This window comes from Ciconia boyciana, chromosome 4 (assembly GCF_034638445.1).
Source record: "Ciconia boyciana chromosome 4, ASM3463844v1, whole genome shotgun sequence".
Taxonomy (NCBI): Eukaryota; Metazoa; Chordata; class Aves; order Ciconiiformes; family Ciconiidae; genus Ciconia; species Ciconia boyciana.
The window spans coordinates 21,344,040-21,365,416 of NC_132937.1; the positions used below are offsets into that span (position 1 = coordinate 21,344,040).

Sequence of the window (21,377 nt, forward strand, 5' to 3'; positions counted from 1 at the left end):
CTCACCTTTTGCTATCGCAGCACTGGCATTTCACTAAAATAAAAGCCTTTATTTCAGCTGCTGCTTTGGTATCTGAAACTGTGTCTGGTTCTGTAACCACCTGTCCCCCACAATTCATAAAAACGCACTGAATATATGCATTAAACAAGTCTTACACCCAGAAACACACACACACAGAAGTCAGGTCAAGCTATTTCATAGTCCTATTTTACAGAAGGGTGAAATAAAACTTTACTCAACTTTCTCTGGCATGGTAATAGTAAACCCAAGGAAGGCATCCAAAAGTCTTAATTTCTGTCTTATGCTGTACAGAAGTGTTCTGCATTAGCAACATTTCTCATTTTGGCTGCTTTTCCCAACACTGAAAATAGTGGACAGTTTCTCAGCTGATGGGTACTGCTTCCTTTTACTTGGGTAACTAATGACAGCAGTTGAAGAGGAAGAAGGGTGTTGGGTAGAAGGAAGTTAATTAATTTCAGGTTTTTTAATCTCTTTTCTTTTGTACCAAACCATAAAACAAAAATTCTTCGGGAGCCAGAACATGTACCTCCAGTAATCAAAAGAGAGGCAAGGATCTGAGTAATAGATATTACGTTCCATTATATGGTCTTGAAGTCAATAAACATTAGGTTACCTTCATGCAGTGAAAAAAGACCAGATTTATTAAAAAATCTTATCTGGAGGGTTTGCATTTCAATAGGATGTGAATTTGCATATTTTAACAATAACCTCCCATCATTCTGTCTGATCTGTGCTCAGTTGGCCATACAGATCACTTTATCTTGAATAGATTATCACCGGTTTAATAAACCCTTCATAATATGCAGGTATAACAATGGTACTTCATTGGATAAAGGAGGTATTAAAGTTCTTTTTCTGGAAATAGGGGGTGGCCCAGCTAGTGATTAACTTTATGCCTCTGTACATCCCTGTGCTGAATATCCGATTGAAGGAGAGTATTCCCATTATTCACATTCAAACCAGACCAGCTCTTCAGAGCTCCTGTTAACTCCTCCTTGCCCATGGCAGCTGTGCAGATGTGGGAGTCAACAAAGCCAAGGCTGCCAGGGATGTTATCTCCAGCAGTGGCCACTACCTGAGACGTCAGGAAAACGTGACATTTTTCCCCCAAGCTGAGTCCTTATCCATGAACAGAGTTTGATCAGTGCAGAGCTGTTTCATATAGGAGGCACCTTCTCAGTGCTAGATGGAAGTAAGGTCAACACACTGCTCAGCAAAGAGCCAAAAAGGCTTCTAGGCAGATAGCTTAGTTACCCCATATTCAATGAAGAAGCAGAATTATTCTTCCTTGTCTCTCCTCCCAGGCTTTGACTGATTCTCTGCTTCCACTTTCCACACAGAAGCTCATTTTCCACCGGTTGCCCTTTACAAGAGATGAGTCCATCCTGCATCCTGTCTTGTCATCTCAAAATGTTTGGTTGGGAGCAGCGCGCTCAGACCCTCCACAGGAGCAAAACAAGTCGCTGCCAAATCACAGGCCTGGCTTTTGCCTCTTGCAGTCTCCACTGGGACAGACTCTCATTTACACATGCCTGCCATTTGAGGCTTCCGACCACTTTTCTCATGACACACAGGGCAGAGCATTAGTGCCAGTGCACTATGTGACTGGGGCAAATATAATTTTCATGTTGTCCTGCAATTTTTGATTTATTCATTTTTGTTTATTGATATTTGCACCCTGACTTGAAAAAAACCTGATACTCTTCCCCTCTTGGGTACCCAGTACAGAGCAGGCAGCTGTGAGCATTAACTGTCCATGCACAAAGCTTAGACAACCCACAGGCTACTGTGGCATTAAGCACAAGCTTGTAGACCTTAATGAGAGGTAATGCTCACTCAGGACCAGCTCTGTGGTCACGCAGCCCTGGAATCTGGGCTGTCTCACATCTGACCAGCTGGGAGCACAGGAATAATGAATTTCGAGGCTGAGTGTGCATGCATGTATGAGAAAGAGAGTATGTCACACACACCTTCCCCGAGACACTCTTGAGAGCAACTAGAACTTTTCACACTCTCTCTCCTCTGTTTTCTTTTTCTCTGCTCAAGCTGTGTTCATGCTTGCTTTTCCAAAGCTCCCATCATGAGCTTTTTGCTTCTCGAGAGCTGACATGCTGGTGTGTTGCTTGACAGTTGGAGCACAGCAAGGCTAGTGAATAATTGAAAGTTATTGACCTATAATAACCTGGCATTATTGACCATAAATGATTTAGTTAAAGCACATACACACACACGCACACACCATCTCATGTGAAGGAGATGAATTTTGAATTCCCTTTGTTCAGCACTGGCTCAATGGAGCTTGTCACAGGGGAGAGAGGGGCAATTTGGCCCAGCATGAAATTAATGTTAATCGAAACAACATTTCTGATGATGCTCTAATAAGATTCTTGTAGGGAATAAGCACAGTACCTGGAGCCACAAGCTCTGAGCTCTGACTCTGTCCTGAGTCTACTCAAAGCTCTGTGAGGGCACAAACCTTTCCTGAACTTCAGCAAAGTTCACAGATTTTAAGGCTGAGGTGGACAATTTTCATCAAGCAGCCTGACCCCTGTCATAAGGTAGGCTAGAGACTAACAAATACCAGGACCAATAACCTGTCATTTAACCGGAGCATTTAGGGAGAAGGAAAAACATCCAGTTTCGATGTCAGACTTCCCACTCTCCTGTTATTTTTTGCTTCTGCTGAGCCAGTTCTTCCCCTCCGAAGTGGAAGCGCTGACTTCAGCTCCTTTGGAGCCACAAAATGCTGGTTGCCCTGCTGGAAAGCCTGCTCAGGGCTCGTGCCAGGCCTCACGTCCCCATAGTCTGGTTGGACCTGCAGGGTCAGGCATCCCTGTCTCCAATGAAACCCCAACAGCTTCCCATTTCTGAATGGAGCCCTGTAGAAGTGCAGATGTCTGGGCTGGTGAGCTTGGCTGAGTGAGATAAAGATGTAAGCGAGTAACTGTTTAATTAAGCCAGATTTCTGAACAACATATAATCCTAGCCACTAGCACAACTGCCATATGCCCTCCTAAGATGGCTGTGTTTGTGTCAGGATCTGAATTTTGTGGCTAGCCCCTATTATGGAAAGTTTCTGCCCAGCTTTTGACAGATGAAACTTTGCAGCTTGGACCTGTTCCTGATTATCTATCAGTGCTCAACAAACAGCCGTAAAAGCTTCTCATTAGCTTTGTGGGTGTTGTTCTTTATATACAAAATAGCCAGGCTAGCTGTGCCTAGCTTTGTTTTTCAGGGTCAGATGGATGAAAGAAAGGATCACTTTGGTTTCAGGTTTGCCTGACTTGGAGCTCTTGAGAGATCATGCAAGAACAAAACTTTTAACTCTCAGTGGTGCTGACCCATGGTACAGAAGCAGCTATGAATTGGCATTTACAGCACAGAAAAGTGTCAAGATAGACGGATTCATTCCCTTGCTTTTCCAAGTTCAGGGCAGATTTTTCCTACCGGCTCCAGCAGGCAGTGGAAGTGCCTGGAGCTGCTCCCACAGTCCAAAATCACTGCAGACAGACGATCGCTGGAGTCAAAGGTGCGATACAGTCTGTGTACTGAAGTAACTAACTTTTGAGTACATTTTAAGTACCTAATGAAGCAGGCTTCCCAGAGTAAATCCTTAATTTCTCCATCTAGGAAATTGGGTCTGCATAATTTAGTTGTCTAAATTTAGGCAGCCAAGAGCTCCCTCTGGAGGTCTCCAGGCAGCCCGTTTCTCTACATGGGCAAGGCCAGGCATTTACTTCAGGAAGGCATTTCATGAGATATCTGTGATTTAAGTACAAGCTAAGTCTTTTCATTAAGCAAATAGGATCTCTCCCAAAATTTCCAATTTTCCTTCCAGTATTAGAACTAAACTAGTGGATCAGGCCAGCTGGAAAGAAACAATTGAGTTTCTTTCTAAAGTCAGGTAAGGGGCATGATAACCTAGGATATAGCCTCCTTGTCTCTAAAAAATCATTGGGAGCAGTGGGAGAAGTGCAGTGTCTCATCTGTATGTGCACACCATCACTTACTTGTGCATACTCCTGAGACCAGCCCAGCCTATCTGACTATAGTGGTACATAACACGATGTCCAACATGGCTTCCAGCTCTGTCCTTCCTTCCTCTCTGTATAATTGACTATTATACCGGCATTATCTGTGCCTTGATACCTTGGATTTATGAAGCCTCTAACAAATATAAATTTCCCTTTGCACATACTCCATTTAATCAAAACCTTGCTGGTTTAAGCAGTCTGTTTTATTAAATTACCAACCTATGAAGCCATTAACTCAATTAGAAGCAGCAGTTCTGTAGTCTTGAACAACCAAGGGGTAATATTGCAACAGTATATGTTATGCAGAGTATGGCACATTATAATAACACTGAGAGCTTATATAACATTTTAGAACTTTATAATTTTGTAGGAATAATATCTAATTAATCCTCACAATGGGCCCTGAAGGTAAAGATTACTGTCTAACCCCTTTTTCCATGGAGGAAACTAAGTAAGTGGGGAAGAAGATGATAGGTAATAGACTTCGTAAAAGAGTTCAAGGCCATATCTTTCCACACTCTGCATTCACAGTAAGTAGACTTCAGACTTTCCAAATTGCTCCTTTCCTTCTGAGAAAATCAACATCAAGTGATCATTATCTCCCTTTCCTGTCTCCATATTGTAGTGTATAATGGGCTGAGTTTATTTTAAAATATCTCTTCCTTTTGGAGGGGGGGAGACCCCAAAGGGACATAGAAATCTTACAGGAGTAGGTTACACCCATTACACATAGGCACCTTTGGTAACTGCCTTTAGTGGTTGCTGTGGTTGTCTTGTGCTTTTGGGTGCTTTCGGGAATTAAACAGGCATGGTTTCAAAAGTCGGCACCAATTCATCGCCATCATTTCCCACAACTGTGTTAGCCCAAGAAAGTTTACTTTTCACTGTCAGGGTAGAAACACCCACAAGTTCACCTGAGTCACCCCAGTTATGAGGTGTTATTTGCTTGTTATCTGACAGCAGATAATGAGGATGGTGACAGGAGCGCATCTAACTAGACCTGGGTACCTATGGTCTTTCATGCAGAGGCTACAAAGATAAAAGGATTCAGATGGGAAGAGTCATTGTATATAAGGCACAAGAATTATGGTTAGAAGTATCTTGGTAACAAAGTAAATGGTAAAGATCTTCTTGGAGAGCAATATCCAACACTAAAAACAGACCTGTTGATCTCAAATGATTGTTACCATGAGGTATTATGTTTCCTTGCTAAGTAAACTAAATGAAGTGCCAGGTTCATCATACAGAAGCAACGAGCTGCTGACAATAATCCTAAATGTAAGGATTTTGTCTAAAGATTTATGTATGTACATTTTTGTTCTATAAAATTTAGTCAAAGTATTTTTGTTTTCTTTAGTTTTCAGCATAAAAAGTTTTTTGGAACAGCTTTATATATATTTACTAGGTTTTGAAAAGTAAATAATGCAGAAGTAAAGATGATGAATAGGAACAGGAACTGGACTTGATTTGAATTTGAAAAAGAAAGTGACAGATTTAGGATCAGTATCTGCTTTAAGCAAAGTACAGAGAGGAAAGAAACAGCTTAAAACAGGGAAAAGCAAATAACGCTTCTAATAATTATCATTGCCTACTGTAAAGTTGCATAAATCATAATTTATCTCCAGCAATCATGTATGATATGATAATATAAATAAGAGAGATTTTATTTTCACGTATTTATTTTCTTTGAGCTATATTTTGAGCATTAAGAATTTTCTTTTATTCTGGAATTAAAATTCTTGTTAAAAAGTTGCTTGGGTCCAGAAGTTGAGGATTTAAGGAAAGCACCATATGTCAGGAGACTGATGGTAAAGCCCCAAAAGCTAGAAACACTGGCAGTGCTTGTAAGCAAGGCTAGATCAGGGTTACCTTTAAATACAGAGAGGTTTGCATTATATTCTAATTCAAAGAATTAATGAGTAGTTTATTTAAAGTAGATGATCTAAAAAAAACCCCCATGATTGTTCTCAGTGGTCATGGCTCCAATTTATCTCATGTCATATTTACACCATGTAGCACCCAATTCACACTGCAGAGAGAGAGAAAGTACAATCTGGCCCAAATTTTCAAATATGATCACACCCAGTGGACCAAAATCTTTTAATTATCTGTCTGTGTATTTGAGAACATCCTGCATTTGAAACAGAAGGTTCCTTAAGTAGTGTGATTTCTTGCTCGTTTTCTCTCTCTGTGGTTTTTTTACTCTCAGCGTCACATCTTGAGAATATTTCTCTGCTGTGATTTTGGAAGGATGCTGCTAGAAAGCAGCAAGCCTTGTTCTCCTCCATGCTGGTTCAAACATGTCAATGCTGCTTAGGCTTGTTACCTGTCCACACAGAAGAATCAGACCCTGGGAGTTCAGAAACATATTGTAAAAAGGTTAATGGCTAATACTGCCAGAAAGTTTATAGCTGAACTTCTAGTGGCTCTGATCAACTCTCCGTCTTTAATCAAATGCCACAGCACAAGAAGGGGAAGGAGGGAGGAAAATGCAGTTGGATGAGCTGTCTCTTCTTGATGATCTTAAAGGTCTTTTCCAACCTAAACAATTCTATGATTCTATGATTCTCGATGATGCCTCTCTGGTTTGCCTCTTCCAACTTTATCCAAGCTGCACACACTATGCAAGCAAGCGAGGGGGGCAAGCTCACAAGCAAGTGAAAATCAAATGGGGGTGAGCAGGAAGGGAGTAAATAACTTGGAGCTGTCGGCTGTGATGCCAGAGGTGGCATGCTGCTTCTGGCCACTAACAGATGTGGACAGGTGAACCTTTACACCAAATCAATCATCATATTTATTCTAATTGTATCATAATAGTCCCCCAGGAGCTCAGTTCAAATGAGCTTGACATTATTAAAATTTTAATGCCCAGTTTTCATAGCTGAATGAATATTTAAAGGGTACGTCCCAGGCTTAAGTTATGATGATGAAGAAATTAATGGAATGTCTTGTTTAATGCCTTGGTACATGTTGATGCAAAATAAAAAAAAAGAAAAAAAAGTGGTTGTTCAGGGAGGAAAAGAAAGAAAGACAATGTTTAGGCATAATTAGAGGAGAAAAGCATCAGCGATGCATTAGTATCAGACATCGCTCTTGTTGGATAGCTCTCAGCGGAGAGGAAATATTTATCATTCGGGAAGAGGGAAACCAGGGTGCATCAGGGACCAGAAGAGAAGCAGCTCCACATGAATGACAGATCAAAAACGAATCCCTGGGAGTCTCTGACCACATCACTACATGGTGGAATGAGATTGCTACCCTTTGCTGGCTGGAACAGACACAGAAAATCACCTTTGTTACCCAACCAGGGTGTTTGTTTATTGTAAGTACCCAGATCAACTTTGAAGAATGGCATAATTAATTAGCAATACTCATCAGTCTGGTAATTACGTTATAGATAATTGTCAAAACATAGGACCAGATGATACCAGTTATACATAGATGGGGGTGAGGAGTAGCTCCTTTTGCGTTGAAAGGCCTGATTCTGTATGGGCTGAAACCAGCACAGGGAATTCCATTGACTCTGAGGATCTGGAATCTGGAAAGATTGTGGGGTTTTGTTTTGTTTTTTAAGCCTTCTATGCTTTTCCCAATTCAGAAAATGTTTGGGAAGCTAAGGATTTTTGTTTTCTCCTCTTTTTGAATGCTGTACTAATATTTGCAAGGTTCCTGCTTGTGCTTATCAATTCGGTGTTAGGAACAGAGGACTAACTTCGGTGGCTGGGTGGCCTTAAAATCCCCCCCTAATAGGCATTTTCTAGCTGTGAAAGAGGACTGAAGAAAAAGTTATGCTCTAAGTCCTTTCACAGAAGATTTTCTTTAAAAGGGCACTGTCAAGATTAAGATAATCTTATTCTTTCCCTGAGACTTTCCTTGTTTGTTTGGTTTTTTAAAATTATTTTTTGTTATTTTTCTTTTGCCAACTCCTTCAGGAACTACAGCCTTGATCCAGTGGACAACTGAGGGGTTTACCTTTAGGCAAGGTTTTCACACATCTAATTTGAGGTGTGATTTCAAATCAGTTTAGACAAACCAGTGGAGAAGGTGGCATGGCTGCTGGTTTTTTTCTGCTCGAATGAGGCTTATTTCAGGTTATCTTAAAATAATTAGACTATATTTGTTCATTAATAGAACTGAAAGGAGAGCACAACAATACCACCTGTATCATGAGAGGGATATGCCTTGAGAAGGAAGCCCTTACGCTTCAGAAATGACACAGCATCCTACTTGGAATAGGTTTAGGTCTAGTCCTTCTGGGGCGCAGGACTGAGGTAATGGACTGCTATCTGTTATCCTGCAGCAAGCTTACCCCACAGATGACCTTAACCCCTGGGAGAAGGGAAATTAGGGTGGGAGGAAGAGAGTGAAGACGTCACCCTTGAAAGCAGGACCAGTGTTGGGGGAAAATCACTTTCTGGCTCAGAGTGGAGCTAATCCAGTACCAAGGAAAACCCTGCTTGCAACCTTAACCCTATGATAGCCTCTTCCAGTTCCTGGGGAGGCTATGCTTTAATTCAGGCCCTGAGGCTACCTGCACATTTATATCAGTGAGAGCGCCTTTATTTTGTGATCCTGGCAGTGGGTGAAAGCAGCTAGTTAATTTACACTGCTTACTCAGTTGTTTGTTAAATGGCAGTGCTGTGGAAAGCATTTCTCCATGGGCAAAAGGGCTGGCTGTGGTTCTTATCTTTGTGGCCAGGCATACAAAGCCACAAGCACAGAAGGTCTAATCTTCTTGGATGGATGGTGGCCAAGCTCCTTTTGCACTCAAAGCACTGAAGTCAATAGGAGCTTGGCCTTGCCTAAAGTCTGCAGAATCAAGCCAAGCAACCATTAGTGGCACAGGCAGCATTTGGGTCTTGCTTCAGAAGAAGAGATAAAGCTTGGAGAGGGAAGAGCACAGCAGGTAGTGCCAACAGCCAGAGGTCATGGGCTCAGGATAAGGAAAAGACGACAACAGATGTTCATCTCTAAGTGAGGGGCAGGGGTTATGTCTATAATGCCTTGAGTAGTACATCTGTCTCTCTGGCCTGCTTGCCTGACCCGCTCACGTCCATGCTGAAGAGGCCTCTGGCCTCTGTGGAGTATGCCCAACATGCACAAAATCATGACATGCCCCATATGCAGAGAACACCCTACCTTCCCCCTTATCTGCACTTCCTCACCAAGGCAGCTCCTGAGCATACTCCAAACTGTGCCTCTGCCTGGATGAGCACCAGCTGCAGACAGCACTGGGCAACCTCAGAGCAGACCAACACAGAGAGCATCTGTGAGACAACTCAAATACAAGGTCTGAGAGCAAGCTTTCAACTAGGCAGTGCAGGCACAGATAAACATAAAACCACAAACACCTGAGCTGAGTACACATTGCAAAACTAATCTAGGACCCTTGGCACATATTCGCATCACTCATTTTGAACTTAAATGTTGCTTAAATGTTGTTAAATGTTGCCACCTAGATACAGTTATTCGTTAGCCATGCTGGGTAATTTAAGGCTGTCTTGATTGTATCTATATGGACTACCTTCATATGTGTGGATTATGCTGTTGCTCTGCCCTGAAAGAGTTTGGGATCACAATAGCTAGGCTAAAAGAGAATGTGTTTGCTTTCTACTAAATGCATGCAGAGTTGGCTAATAGAAAATGCCAGTGATAGAGAACAATGATTTTAGATAAAAGGTGGTTTGAGCACATTTTAAAATTGGATGTAAATTACCTTGAAATAAACTCAAATGAAAAATTAGAAGAGAGGTGAGATTGTGGAAAACCTTATCCCTACTGATATTAGGGAAGAAGGGAGGAAAGGACAGCAAAAGGCTTACTTAGTTTTATATTAGAATTTGATGTGTTTATGAACAGAATTTCACATTGTGATTGCTCATGGTAGCAGCAGGGAAGTAGATTTAATGAGTAGGGTGTCCCTTCAAAACTTATACCTCTGCTGTCAGGATACACAGACAAATAGACCCTTTTATATAGCTTAGCATCACCAGTGGGCCAATCCTGGGACTCTTTACATGTTTGAATATACTCACTGAATGTCCAGGGACTTCTCACATATGCAAGGGGTCTGGGACTACAGGCACATTTCCCAAGATGAAGTCAGCATTAACCAGGCCCCCTTCTTTCACAGGAAAGAAAAGTCAAGTTGCACAAGCCAGGCAAGACCCATGAGTGCAAATAAATACCCATCTAGATGATCAGGGCACCAGTACCTTGGGGCACACTATGTGTGTGGTGGCACAGTCTAGCAGGTGAATGTAGATCTATCGAACATCATTTTTACTGTGTGACTGCCCAAAGCTTTAAGGGGATCTCCTGCTGTCTCTTTCACATGCAGATTTGCATATGAAACAGTACCTATAAGATATAAATACACAAAAAAACCCCCAGTGCTGTCTCTCTTGTTTTGGAAAATAAGGCTTTGTTGTTCCAAGCATCCTGTGTTTTGTTCCTCTTACTGTCCTCAAACCTGCCGAGGAATGAGTTCCCCCTTTGCCCTCCCCACTTCATTTAAAACCACAGGCACCATGAGGCTGAGCACTACATGCTCAGCTTCCCCAAGTACAAACCAAAGGATTTGTTGTATTGGAAAGGTTTTATTTTGTTATTAACACGATCAGCTGTTTCTTTAAATTCATGCCCAAACTATTTTGTGGGAGAAAGTTTTGGATTCAAAGCCATAGGCTTCTGCACATGAACCTGAACTCAACTTAAGCCCCATCTAGGTTCATCTATATACACGAGACAAGTGAAAAGATGAATCAATAGTTAGACAGATGGATTATAATGTGTTTTAGATGATATATAGAAAATAGTCTCAGAGTGCGGGGATGGCCGGTAGCAATCATTCTCAGGGGTAGGTACCAGAGCATTGACTGATTTGTAAAGGTCAGACCCTTCAAGATTTTTTTTTCCTCTCTCATACATTCCCATTTCTGGTCTTCTCATCTATTTGTGTACATATCTATGACACACATCTTGTCAGACAGGGAAGAGGGTGGTAGGGAGGAATTAAGAGTTCACTAGCCAGGTACAGTTTGGGATAGCGTCATTTCAGATGCAATGCATTACTAGTGAGTGCTTCCCACAAGGCAAGCCAATGTGATTTTTTTTCACCAAACTTTCTAAAACATTTCCTCTCCCTACTCTTTCATTAATCCGTCATTGTATCAATTTGCACTGCCCACACAAAAGTATGCTTAATGTGTAATCACACAGCAATTCATGCAACCGCAGCACTTACCTCTACTCCCATGGGGGCAGGTTTTTGCTCTATGCCTTATAGCTGCAATATACAAATACAGAACGCTGGCTGTGTAGCTAAGCTATGTTGAAGCAGCTTTCCTGATTCTGTAACATTCACAGAAATTTCCCTGAGCTGAGGACCTAGGCCCTGACTTTGTTTTTTTCTTCAGAGAGAGGATATTGCTTTGGATTCACTCTTATGGCTATCTAGTTTAGATCACTGTAATTCAATTATGTCACTCAGAATCAGGTACAGAGTGATTTACTTGAACTTTGCAATTACACAATTCAATTGTAGGTAATTTTCTTGGCCTTTCTAACTTCGACACTAGTATACTTTGCATTTCCTTAGGGCCTTCAATCACAGCAGATTTTGCTCAATGCTTTAAAAGTTATGACCCACTCCTACAAACACATTCCTGCCAGTACCTTTATTCACATAAATAGCTGTGTTGACTTCAGAGGAATTACTATTGTGTACATGGCAGACCCCCAAAAAGTTGGCAGAAGTGGTAAAATGAAATTCCACATAGTGTTTTGGGGGAAGATTTTGAACAGAAAAACCTTTCCCACTGAAGAAATAAGGAGCAACCATATTTTCTGGAAATTTCAGGGCAGTTATTAAACTATTCATACCTCCAATTAACATCTGAGCTATGTCATGAGATCACCAAGAACTACATGGCATCTTTAGGAAGCAAGTTGTTCTGGAATGGGATTTTCTTCCATGAGGCTAGCCAGCATCTACAGAGATGCAGTAGTGCCCGATAAGGATTTGCTAAGACCTGCTAGCTCACATCAGCATCCTATCCTTTGTGATTAGGTCACAGCAGTGTTTCATCATTGATTTAGAGGGCTGATGCCTGGACAATACCAAACACAACAGAACATGACTGAGCAAGAAGAGTTTGTTATTTGTCATTATATCTGTCCACATAATTCAGACATAGAAATGACTAGACATTTGTTTGTTTGCTTGCTTGTTTGTTTAACACCAGCATTTAGAGACATTTTTTTCATCAACCACCTTCATGGTACATTAGGGTATCTTTATCTTCATTGTACAGAAGAGAAAGCTGAGAAAGCGGCAGATGAGAAAGCTGAGAAAGAGACAGATGTAATGATACATCCAATTCATCCAGAAGGGCAGTGTAGAGCTGGAAACAGGACTTGTCAGAGCTTAACACCTCTACTATCTACACTGTACCAGACTGGCTCTTTGGGAACTTCGGGAAACATGGACAATAGAACACCTTTTCTCACAGTTTTTAATTCAAAACCTTAATCAAACCCCCCAGTCTGTTCTCAGGGAGTATTCAAATTTCTTAAGCCCTCTAAGGAGGGGTGGAAAGACTGTTATTAGACAGATGATCACTGTGGTCATCTTCCGTGGTCTTATAGATCATATAAACTCTAGAATCACTTTTTGTCTCCTGAAGTGACTTCTTCCTTAAGCACAACCAGCAGATTATCTCCAACACAGCTCTCTTCTGCCTTGGACATGATATTCACAACCATTAGTGGCATTTCAGTGATCTTCAGTAGTCTCCTCACTTTTCCTTCCTGTCTCAAATCACATTTGAAGCTATTCAGGGTGTCTCCATCCTTTTTTATTTTTTTCACTTTCTTCTTCTTTTTATCTCTGCATTTGTCCATTCTCAAGTCTGGTAAAGCCTTAGTCCTGACTAGAAACACCAGGTATATCAATGACTAATGAAAAAGTGAATGAGACAAGAAAGGAAAGGGCAGTATGAACAGTGAGAGGAAGAAAGATGGAGACAGTGAGAAATCAGCTGTCTCTGCTTCCTACTCTTCTTTCCCAGGTGATCTTTCTACCTGCTCTAAATTAATATCAAAGCCAGAGGGAGCAGAAAAAGGTTGGTGGGGGAGAAAATGACAACCTTAGGAAAAAAAAAATCATGATGCAGAAAAGCATCTGTCCCCTGTCTAATTCCTGCAGTGGCCTGTAGCTGATGGTGCTGAGAAAAATACAGCAGCAAGCTCTGACATTTCATTTCTGGGGAGAATTGAAAAAGGGCTTGCTGTAATTCATTGCTTCTTGTAACTCAAACCCTTTTTGCCAGGAGTACCTGCGCTGTCTTTTAACAGTGGCACCACGGTGACTGTAATTGGACATGAAAAATGATGTCATGTTTCTACTTGCAGGGAAGATTGGGGTGGGGGTAGGTTGGGCAAGTGGCAAGCTGGTATGAGAGGATGACATCTGGCATTATTTGAATGGGTTGGTTTTAGGCAAAAGGAAGGAAAAGCCAAAATGAAGGGTATGAAGTGTAACGAGTACCATCATCTTGTCCAAGGTGTGCAAAGGTGATAGTAAAGGTGGTTTTCAGCAGAGATGAATGTGCAAAGGATCAAATGAAAATGAGAAGTGTGATGCACCTGAAGTTCTAACTCCTCCATCAACCCAAATGCTTATGGCATTTGTGGAAAAAGGACATGCAACTGTCATGGTTTAACCCCAATTGGCAACTGCACGCCTCAGCTGCTCGCTCATCCTCCCCCCTCCCGGTGGGATGGGGGAGAGAATCTGAAAAGCACAAGTAAGAAAACTCATGGTCTGAGATAAGAATAGTTTAAAAATTGAAATATTATAGTAATAATAATAATAACAACAACAACAACAACAATAAATTGTAATGAAAAGGAAAATAATGAGAGAGAGAGGAACAAAACCCAGGGGAAAAAAAAATAAAAGCAAGTGATGCAACTGTTCACCACCCGCTGACCGATGCCCAGCCAGTCCCTGAGCAGCGATCACTGCCCCCTGGTCAACCCCCCCGTTTCTATACTGAGCATGACGTCATATGATATGGAATAGCCCTTGGCCAGTTTGGCTCAGCTGTCCTGGCTGTGCCCCCTCCCAGCTTCTTGTGCACCTGGCAGAGCCTGGGAAGCTGAAAAGTCCTTGACCAGTGTAAGCATTACTTAGCAACAACTAAAACATCAGTCTGTTATCAACATTATTCTCCTACTAAATCTAAAACACAGCACTAGGAAGAAAATTAGCTCTATCCCAGCCAAAACCAGGACAGCAACCTATCTTCCTGAAATGGGGCCAATTCACAGCTGTAGTGGTACCCAGTGCCCATATTTCCCAAGGGAATCTGAGACACAGGCTTTGCCTGAGGCCACATTGGGAACACAGTTGTGAATAAAACTCTGGTTTGCCATCCGCTTGCCACCCCTTTGAAAATTGGGTCTGTCATATGTAACCAGAAAGTCAAATTAAATTTTTTGGCTCTTGCCTAAATCCCTTTATGCCTCAGTGGTCCTCAGCACACCTCTGTTATGGCATTGCTGTTGAGTGAGGCACTTCAAAGTAAATTTGTGGCCAAATTGGACTTTGAATCAAGAATGAGGATAAACATATTGTCCTGATTTATAATGATTTTATGACTATTAGGCATTCTGGTACCATGATGCCAGGAATCTTCACAGTTTATACAGAGAATATATAGAAATTATATATAGAAGTTATATATAGAAATTTTTAGTCAGGTCCTAAAGAATAGGAGGCAGGCTAAAGAGGAGATAAACTCTTTCTGGGTTAACTAATAGTAAAACAGTGTACTTCTTTCACTGTGGCAGCCCTGCAGGGATAATATAGAATAAGGAACCATGGTCATATTTCAAAGGGGAGCACAAAGAGCATCCATGGGCAGAGGAAAGAAGGACCATTGCAATGGACAGAAGTGTAGGACATCCTAGAGGAGAGCCTAACAGAGTTCATCCAGTCCCTCTGTCAGTTCAAATTCTGGATCAGCCTACCTAGGTCTTTTCCCTTGTTGCCAAATCTCTTTTGAATACTTCTAGTGATAGGGATCAATAAAACCTCACAGCCACATCTGTAGTTCCTATGATCCCATGTGGATACCCATGGTATTAATCAGATTTGCTGACTGACAAATTTTCTTTCTCCTAGCACTGTCTTAGGGTCTATCAAGATGTCCATATCAATATTCCCCCAACCACTATTCAGAAGACTGAAGTTTGGAGTATAAACTTTGGTTTCTCTGCATTAAACCCATGACAATTCCCAGCTGAAGAATAAGCAGAGAGCTTGAACCTCTGAATTCCCTTCTCCCCAAGAAGGCATTTCCCCAGACTGGGGAAGGTACATCTTTCTGCCATTTTATTTCCCCACTTAGCCCTTTTTTGCTCCCCATGCCAGCTCCTTGCTCCCAGAGTGTCTGTGTAAAAAAAAAAAAAAAGTAAAAAAGTCCCATAGATGGAGAGAGGAAACTTAATTATTTTCCTCTCAGTGTTTCTCCCTATAATTGGTGTCTTTCATGTCAAGATGATCTCAATTTGTATTATGGGCTCTGTGCAGGCAGCGCTTTCTCTTTGGTCTATAAAGAAATTGTCAAGTGTATAAATCATAGTGTACATTAAATTACACTAGTCTTTTACTTATGAATTTCCCCAGTTTTTTCTTCCTCTGTTGGATGCTCATTCCCTCCCTCTTTCTTTCCCTTTCTTGGCAATTGTTTTCTTTTTCTCATGCCCCAATCTCAAAAAAAAATCCAACCAAACCCCCCAAAATATTAGTCTCCTCTCATTTTTGCTAAAGGGTCTGGTAATCTCTGCCTTTTGCAAACTGACCACATCCAACTCAACAAGTAGGAAGAGCTCTGTCTAGTTTTTCTAAAGGCTGGATCCAAAGCTTACTCAAGTTCAGTGGGGATTTTAATGGCCTTTAGCAGGCTTCAGATCAGTACCTATGTTCGTAGATTTATGGAGTGTTCTGCATTGCAAGGCTGTGTCTATTTTGGACTCCAGACATTGCCTCTCAGGGCGGTGCGCAACACACCTCCTATAAATTCCTGGCTACTGTGATTATTTCTCTTACTGACTGCTTGGGATGCAGGTTCTGGCTGTCTTGGAGTGAGCACCAGGGACCTCTGACCAACCCTCCTCTAACCATTGGAGTTAAATTACCCATTGTGTCCACATTAGGAACCCATAATATATAGGGTGAGTGCAGCTGTCAAAAGTTAACAGCTCTCAAGTCAGATTTTGGCTCATGGATGGTGTCAACACCAACCTGCTGTAAATGCAAACCAATCGCAGTTGGTTCAGCAGCTGGGGGAAGTTAAAGCACAATAACTGGGTACTTTGGCTTCATTATGCTGCACATGAGAACCAAGATGGGGTTCATCTCACCTAACTCTAACTGCATAGACTATCCTTATGACCAGTGGAGAGGAACAGGCACTGCAGAAGACCATTCATCCTTTTCATCTCAGAATCTTAAAAGTGGCTTAAAATTACACTTTTTAGACATTTGGAGTTACATGACATAAATTACCCTCCTCACCTGTGTGATGTCAGATCTTTCAATGTCTGTAACAGCTAGCTGCTCACATGTGGTTACAGGAGCCCTATGGCAGGATGTCCATCCTGCTGCTGCTAAATACATCGTCTCTGGACCTGCTAATATCTTGTGATACGTGTGTCAGCGACAGGTCTTTACAATTGCAGAAGCAGGGGCTGATACAAGGTTTATCCAGTACCAAATTCTTTGTTGGTTTTAGCACTTCAACTGTCTGGAGTTTGTTGGATGATATAGACATACAGGAGAGCAGAAATTGCTCAGTAGCGTCTGGAGCCATTGATCCTTCTCTTCCTGAGTGCGAGTCTAACTGTAGTCAGTTTATGGCTAAGTACATTTTCCTCTTGAGACAACAATGCAGCAGGATCTGCTAGGCTCTCCATCATCTTAACCTACTTGTCAGCCAGCTTGATAACTTTTTATTACTAAATATGTGTGCAGAGCAATTAGAATAAATCTAAATGGTTATGAACTGCTTTCAAAAAAAAAGGGAAATTAAGAAAAAAAGAAAAATGAAAACTAACAGCCTTGTTACCCAACTGTGATTAGCCACAAATAAGGGAGGGACAGTATCACCTGAAGGCACTCTGTGACACTCATCAGCCACTTTGTGGTCTGACTTTATTGAGAAGCAATATGTTGGGAGATTCCCATTGCCTTCTGACTTCCTGCTCCTTGTGATGCCTGTTTGAACTTGCCCTTTCTATGGTTACCAAATCTAAAGAATAATTGCATTCCACTCAGGGGTGGTCACACACATAAAGATATTTTGAATAGTCCATCTGCATAGTGTATGGGTTGCTTTAAGTGACATGGGGGAAGAGGCAGGGAAGAGTGTTCAGATTAAAATCTCAGCTGGTTCTGATCCAATCTGCATCTCCAGCTATTAACAGGAGGGGTATATCTTCACCCCTGTTCATCAGACACCCACATCATGTTAGGCACTACCAGTGAAGATGATCTTGGATATCTGTTGCCCTCTCTCCTGGGAGTGAGCAGCTCTGGGAATAATGATGGTCCCCAATGCTTTTGTTGAGAGAGAGAGGGATAAGTTGGAGAACAGAAATTCTATTCACAGCATGATGACAAGGTTTGTATACTTGCTTATGTTCTGATGTGAGAAAGGAAAAAGATGTTTGAAAAAGCAACAGAGGGAGATGTTTTGACTCATATCCTACCCTCTCCCCCCAAAAAAACCTCAATAGCCAGCACTCCTGCAGCATGTGGACAAACCAGATCCAAATCCCATTCCCCAGTTATGAAATGGAGTCTGCTATGTTACAGGTGACTATCCTACTGAGCTAACAGTGGAGGTGGAATTCACTTTCCCATTTTCTTTTCATCATGCCAATCTCAAGAAATCTTTGCAATTAAAGTTTCACTGATCCCGATGTTCTGACAAAGCATTTCTACTCTGACACAGTAGCATTTCCAGAGGAAACTATTAGAAATCTTAAAAGTTATGTTTAAAATTTCATTACCTGTGTGAAATGAGTCAGATCCCTCTCCCAATGTGATTCAACAGAGCCCCTGTCAGGTAAATGGGGTGACACTGGTTTACCTCAGACCAAGAAGCAGCCTGTACTCGGCGGTTACTTCTTTGCTTACTAATTGCTTTTTTCCCCCCTCGTGGAGTAAATTCTGATGCTAACTATGATGCATGGTAAAAAAACAAAGCAAGCCTCTGTATACGATTTTTGATTCCACCATTAATTATGTGTCTCTCTTTGCTCTTTCCTACAGATGAACAGACCGATCCAGGTGAAACCAGCAGACAGCGAAAGCCGAGGAGGTAGTTGACTGCATTGCTTTCAGCCGCAGTGCTAAGTATAATTGTTGTCTCTGGCTTCTCTCAGGCAATGTGCTGATCAATTAGTAACGTAATCACTGCCAAAGAAATTCCCTCTGCAGCAAAGCTTCTCTTTATTAAATCTCCTTTACTTCGTCTCGCTTTCCTCATATTCAATTATTATTTGATTTTAAAAGGCAGGCAGGTGCCAGCAATTGCCTGGGAAACAAATAACTGCCTCATTAAGAAGTGAAGCATCAGGCACTTACTTACTTAACAAAATTTAACAGTGGTGACAGCAACGTAGGTTTTTCAGACCTATGTTGGGCTGAGCTGCAGAGGTATTTAATTTTGTTGGGATAAAGCAGATATTTTATGGTTTCTCTGACCATGTTGTTTCTGCTTGGACTGAAGCAACTCTGCTTTCAGAAAAAGCAAATTCTGAGCTAGCAGAGTTTTCTGCACCTGTATCAGCTTATCTGGATAAACCTGTTGTGGAAACTGAAGACTTCTCTCAGCCCCAGGGAGCTATTCAGGATTTGCACAGGTGTAGTTGAACCCAGGAGCTGGTCTTTTCCTTTTCCATCCTGCACAGTGGATTTGGAAGGCTTTGTTAAGTGACCGTTCAATAGATCACCAGTGATAAGGTGTTTCCTGTAAAAGGTTTTCTACCAGAACTGATGTGGTGATACTTCACCGTACTCTTCTAATGGGGGCCTGTTTGTCAGATCAAACACAGCTCACTGAGAAAGTGTGAGATGGTCCATTATGCTGGATAAATTACCATTCTGCTTTTTTTTCTTATATCTGTATATTTATATATATAATGATATGGTGCTTCCTTCCTCTCTATCCCTATCTCTTTGTGGAAAAAAAGGAGAGGCTTTTGCCCATATATGCAGTAAAAATACTAGTGCTTATGTATCATATAAATGTGGGAGTAGATTTTGTCATTTAGTAATGATGTGGCTCAGATGTGTGAAAACTCTTTAATTTCCACCCTGGACATAAACTATTCCTCATTTATGGGATGACTATCTTTGTGCTGGCATTAGTGGAAATCCCCAGCAAAACTACTTAAAAGGAGTAAAATGCCTCACAGAAAAAAGGCACTGAAATTGTGTTCTTTTTTTCAGTTGAAAGCTTTGGATTCCAGAGGCTTTGACTGCATCAGTGTGAGGCTGAAACTCTCCAGTGACTCAAGTCATTGAAAGACTTTGTACGTAGCTTGTAGTTAAAGGGCTGGTGTTACGGAGTGGTGAAGCCAGCAGCTCGATAGAGGCTCTGTAAGGAAGGGCTGTGGTGTGGTGTAATTGCAGAGCAGGAGAAGAGCTGAGGGCTGGAAAAATGCCAGAAAGCACAGGGGTAAATATTGCACTTCTAGAGTCCCCAGTAAAGTAAATTCGGAGGAATTTGGCCAACGCTGGGCAGAAAGTATTTGATGGGCTGTGCAATGGCAAGTTCTGCTATCAAGGGCCTCGGCATGTTTCTAACCTGCAACAAAGGCATGTCACATCATACAGCATTGTCCAGTGGTTTTTAACAGAACCCGGTCAATTTACCCACTTTCCCTGCCCGTCTGATGATCTGGCTCCGTGTCTGAGTCGGAGTCAGTCTCATTCTGGGCAGTTGTCAACACTGATCTCCTAGGGGAAAAGGGAAAGGCTCAGCTGCTTGGGCAAATGAGGGGACATTATGCACATTCCGGTGGAGTTCGTGTCGACAGCGAGAGTGAAGGGAGGGCCTTTTGTCTATTTAATTAGACATACTAAAAAATAATAATTAGGCTGACCAATTTGCTTAGTGTGCCTACAGGGTATGTAGCTCTCAATCACTCTTTTTTTTTTTTTTTTTTTAAATGCAAATCACTAATAGAGAACACATGCCTGGCTTTCTGGGAACGGTTTTCAAACTCTTTTGCTAAGAGCAGCTGCTTTCAGGAGGGGTGGTTTGAACTGCAAAGGGCTCTGATAGCAGTTTGATTCCACATTATCTGTCACACCAGTGATTCCCTTCCCATTGTATTTTAGCTAATTATCTCCCCAACAGACACAAACCTCATCTTTTCTTACCCTCTCCGCTCCCGTATTGCTCCTATTGGTGGTGATCATAATGCAGGGGGCCAAGCAGGTGCACTCATCATTGGCATGAAAGACACGTTGTCTTAATTCCCCACTGACAAGCTGCTTCTGGGCTGGTGATGTTTCAGGGATGGCATGACTCAAGGGTAACTATGGGAGAAAAGAACAATTGACGCTCAAGGGAGGCATTGTATGAAAAGTTACGTTCTTCACAAGCCCACTGGTTAAAGCAGGCACAGCAAGCAGAATGCTAAAAAGGAGGCCGTGTATCTTAGGAGCACATCAAAAGACCTCACCTGCAAGATAAAGGTCAACTTCAAAAACAAAGAAACTTAAGTTGTAGCTTATTATACCCCATCCGTGTATCGGGATGGGACGTGAGGGAAGATGGGGGCTTGGAAGATGAAGCAGCTCTTCTGCACAGTACAAGTCTTCGGTCTGCCCAAAGCCCACATTCTGAATACACTTCTATCTTCTGGCTTATGGGGAGTTTTGGTGCCAGGACAAGGTATTAAAGAAAGAATGCAGTGCTCTTCGAAACTGTAGTTTGCAAGGAGGCTTTTACTGGAAATGGTGAGCAGTATTCTTGAGGAAGTGGGATTATGTTTTATATAGGGACAAATACCTGTATTTTGCTAAAACACAAATCTTTGACATTTTCAGTAAATTCTCCCACAACCCAAAGCTGATGGGAGTCCAAAATTTACTCTCCCCCCACAACCAGATTCTGCTCAGCATTTTTTTCCTGTTGTTCTGGAGTCTGGATTTTGTTGGTCTTTAACCCTTCCTGTGTCTTGATTCTCAGTTGAACCGAAAGTGGGTGTGTTAGCATTTAGTGTGTGTGAGTGAGA

At 41.8% G+C, this 21,377-nt stretch overlaps 1 protein-coding gene across 46 annotated transcripts in view; it reads left to right on the plus strand.

Annotated features, from left to right (window-relative positions):
- CELF4 (CUGBP Elav-like family member 4) overlaps positions 1 to 21,377 on the plus strand; it is a 735,309-nt gene that overhangs the window by 411,748 nt on the left and 302,184 nt on the right. For 36 of the 46 annotated variants that reach the window (XM_072858793.1, XM_072858804.1, XM_072858828.1 and 33 more), the window contains exon 3: positions 18,400 to 18,448. In XM_072858793.1, the coding sequence (XP_072714894.1) occupies positions 18,400 to 18,448 (49 nt within the window). Of the gene's footprint in view, positions 1 to 18,399; positions 18,452 to 21,377 lie in introns of all 46 variants that reach the window. The other 10 variants (XM_072858800.1, XM_072858824.1, XM_072858799.1 and 7 more) reach the window with 1 other exon arrangement.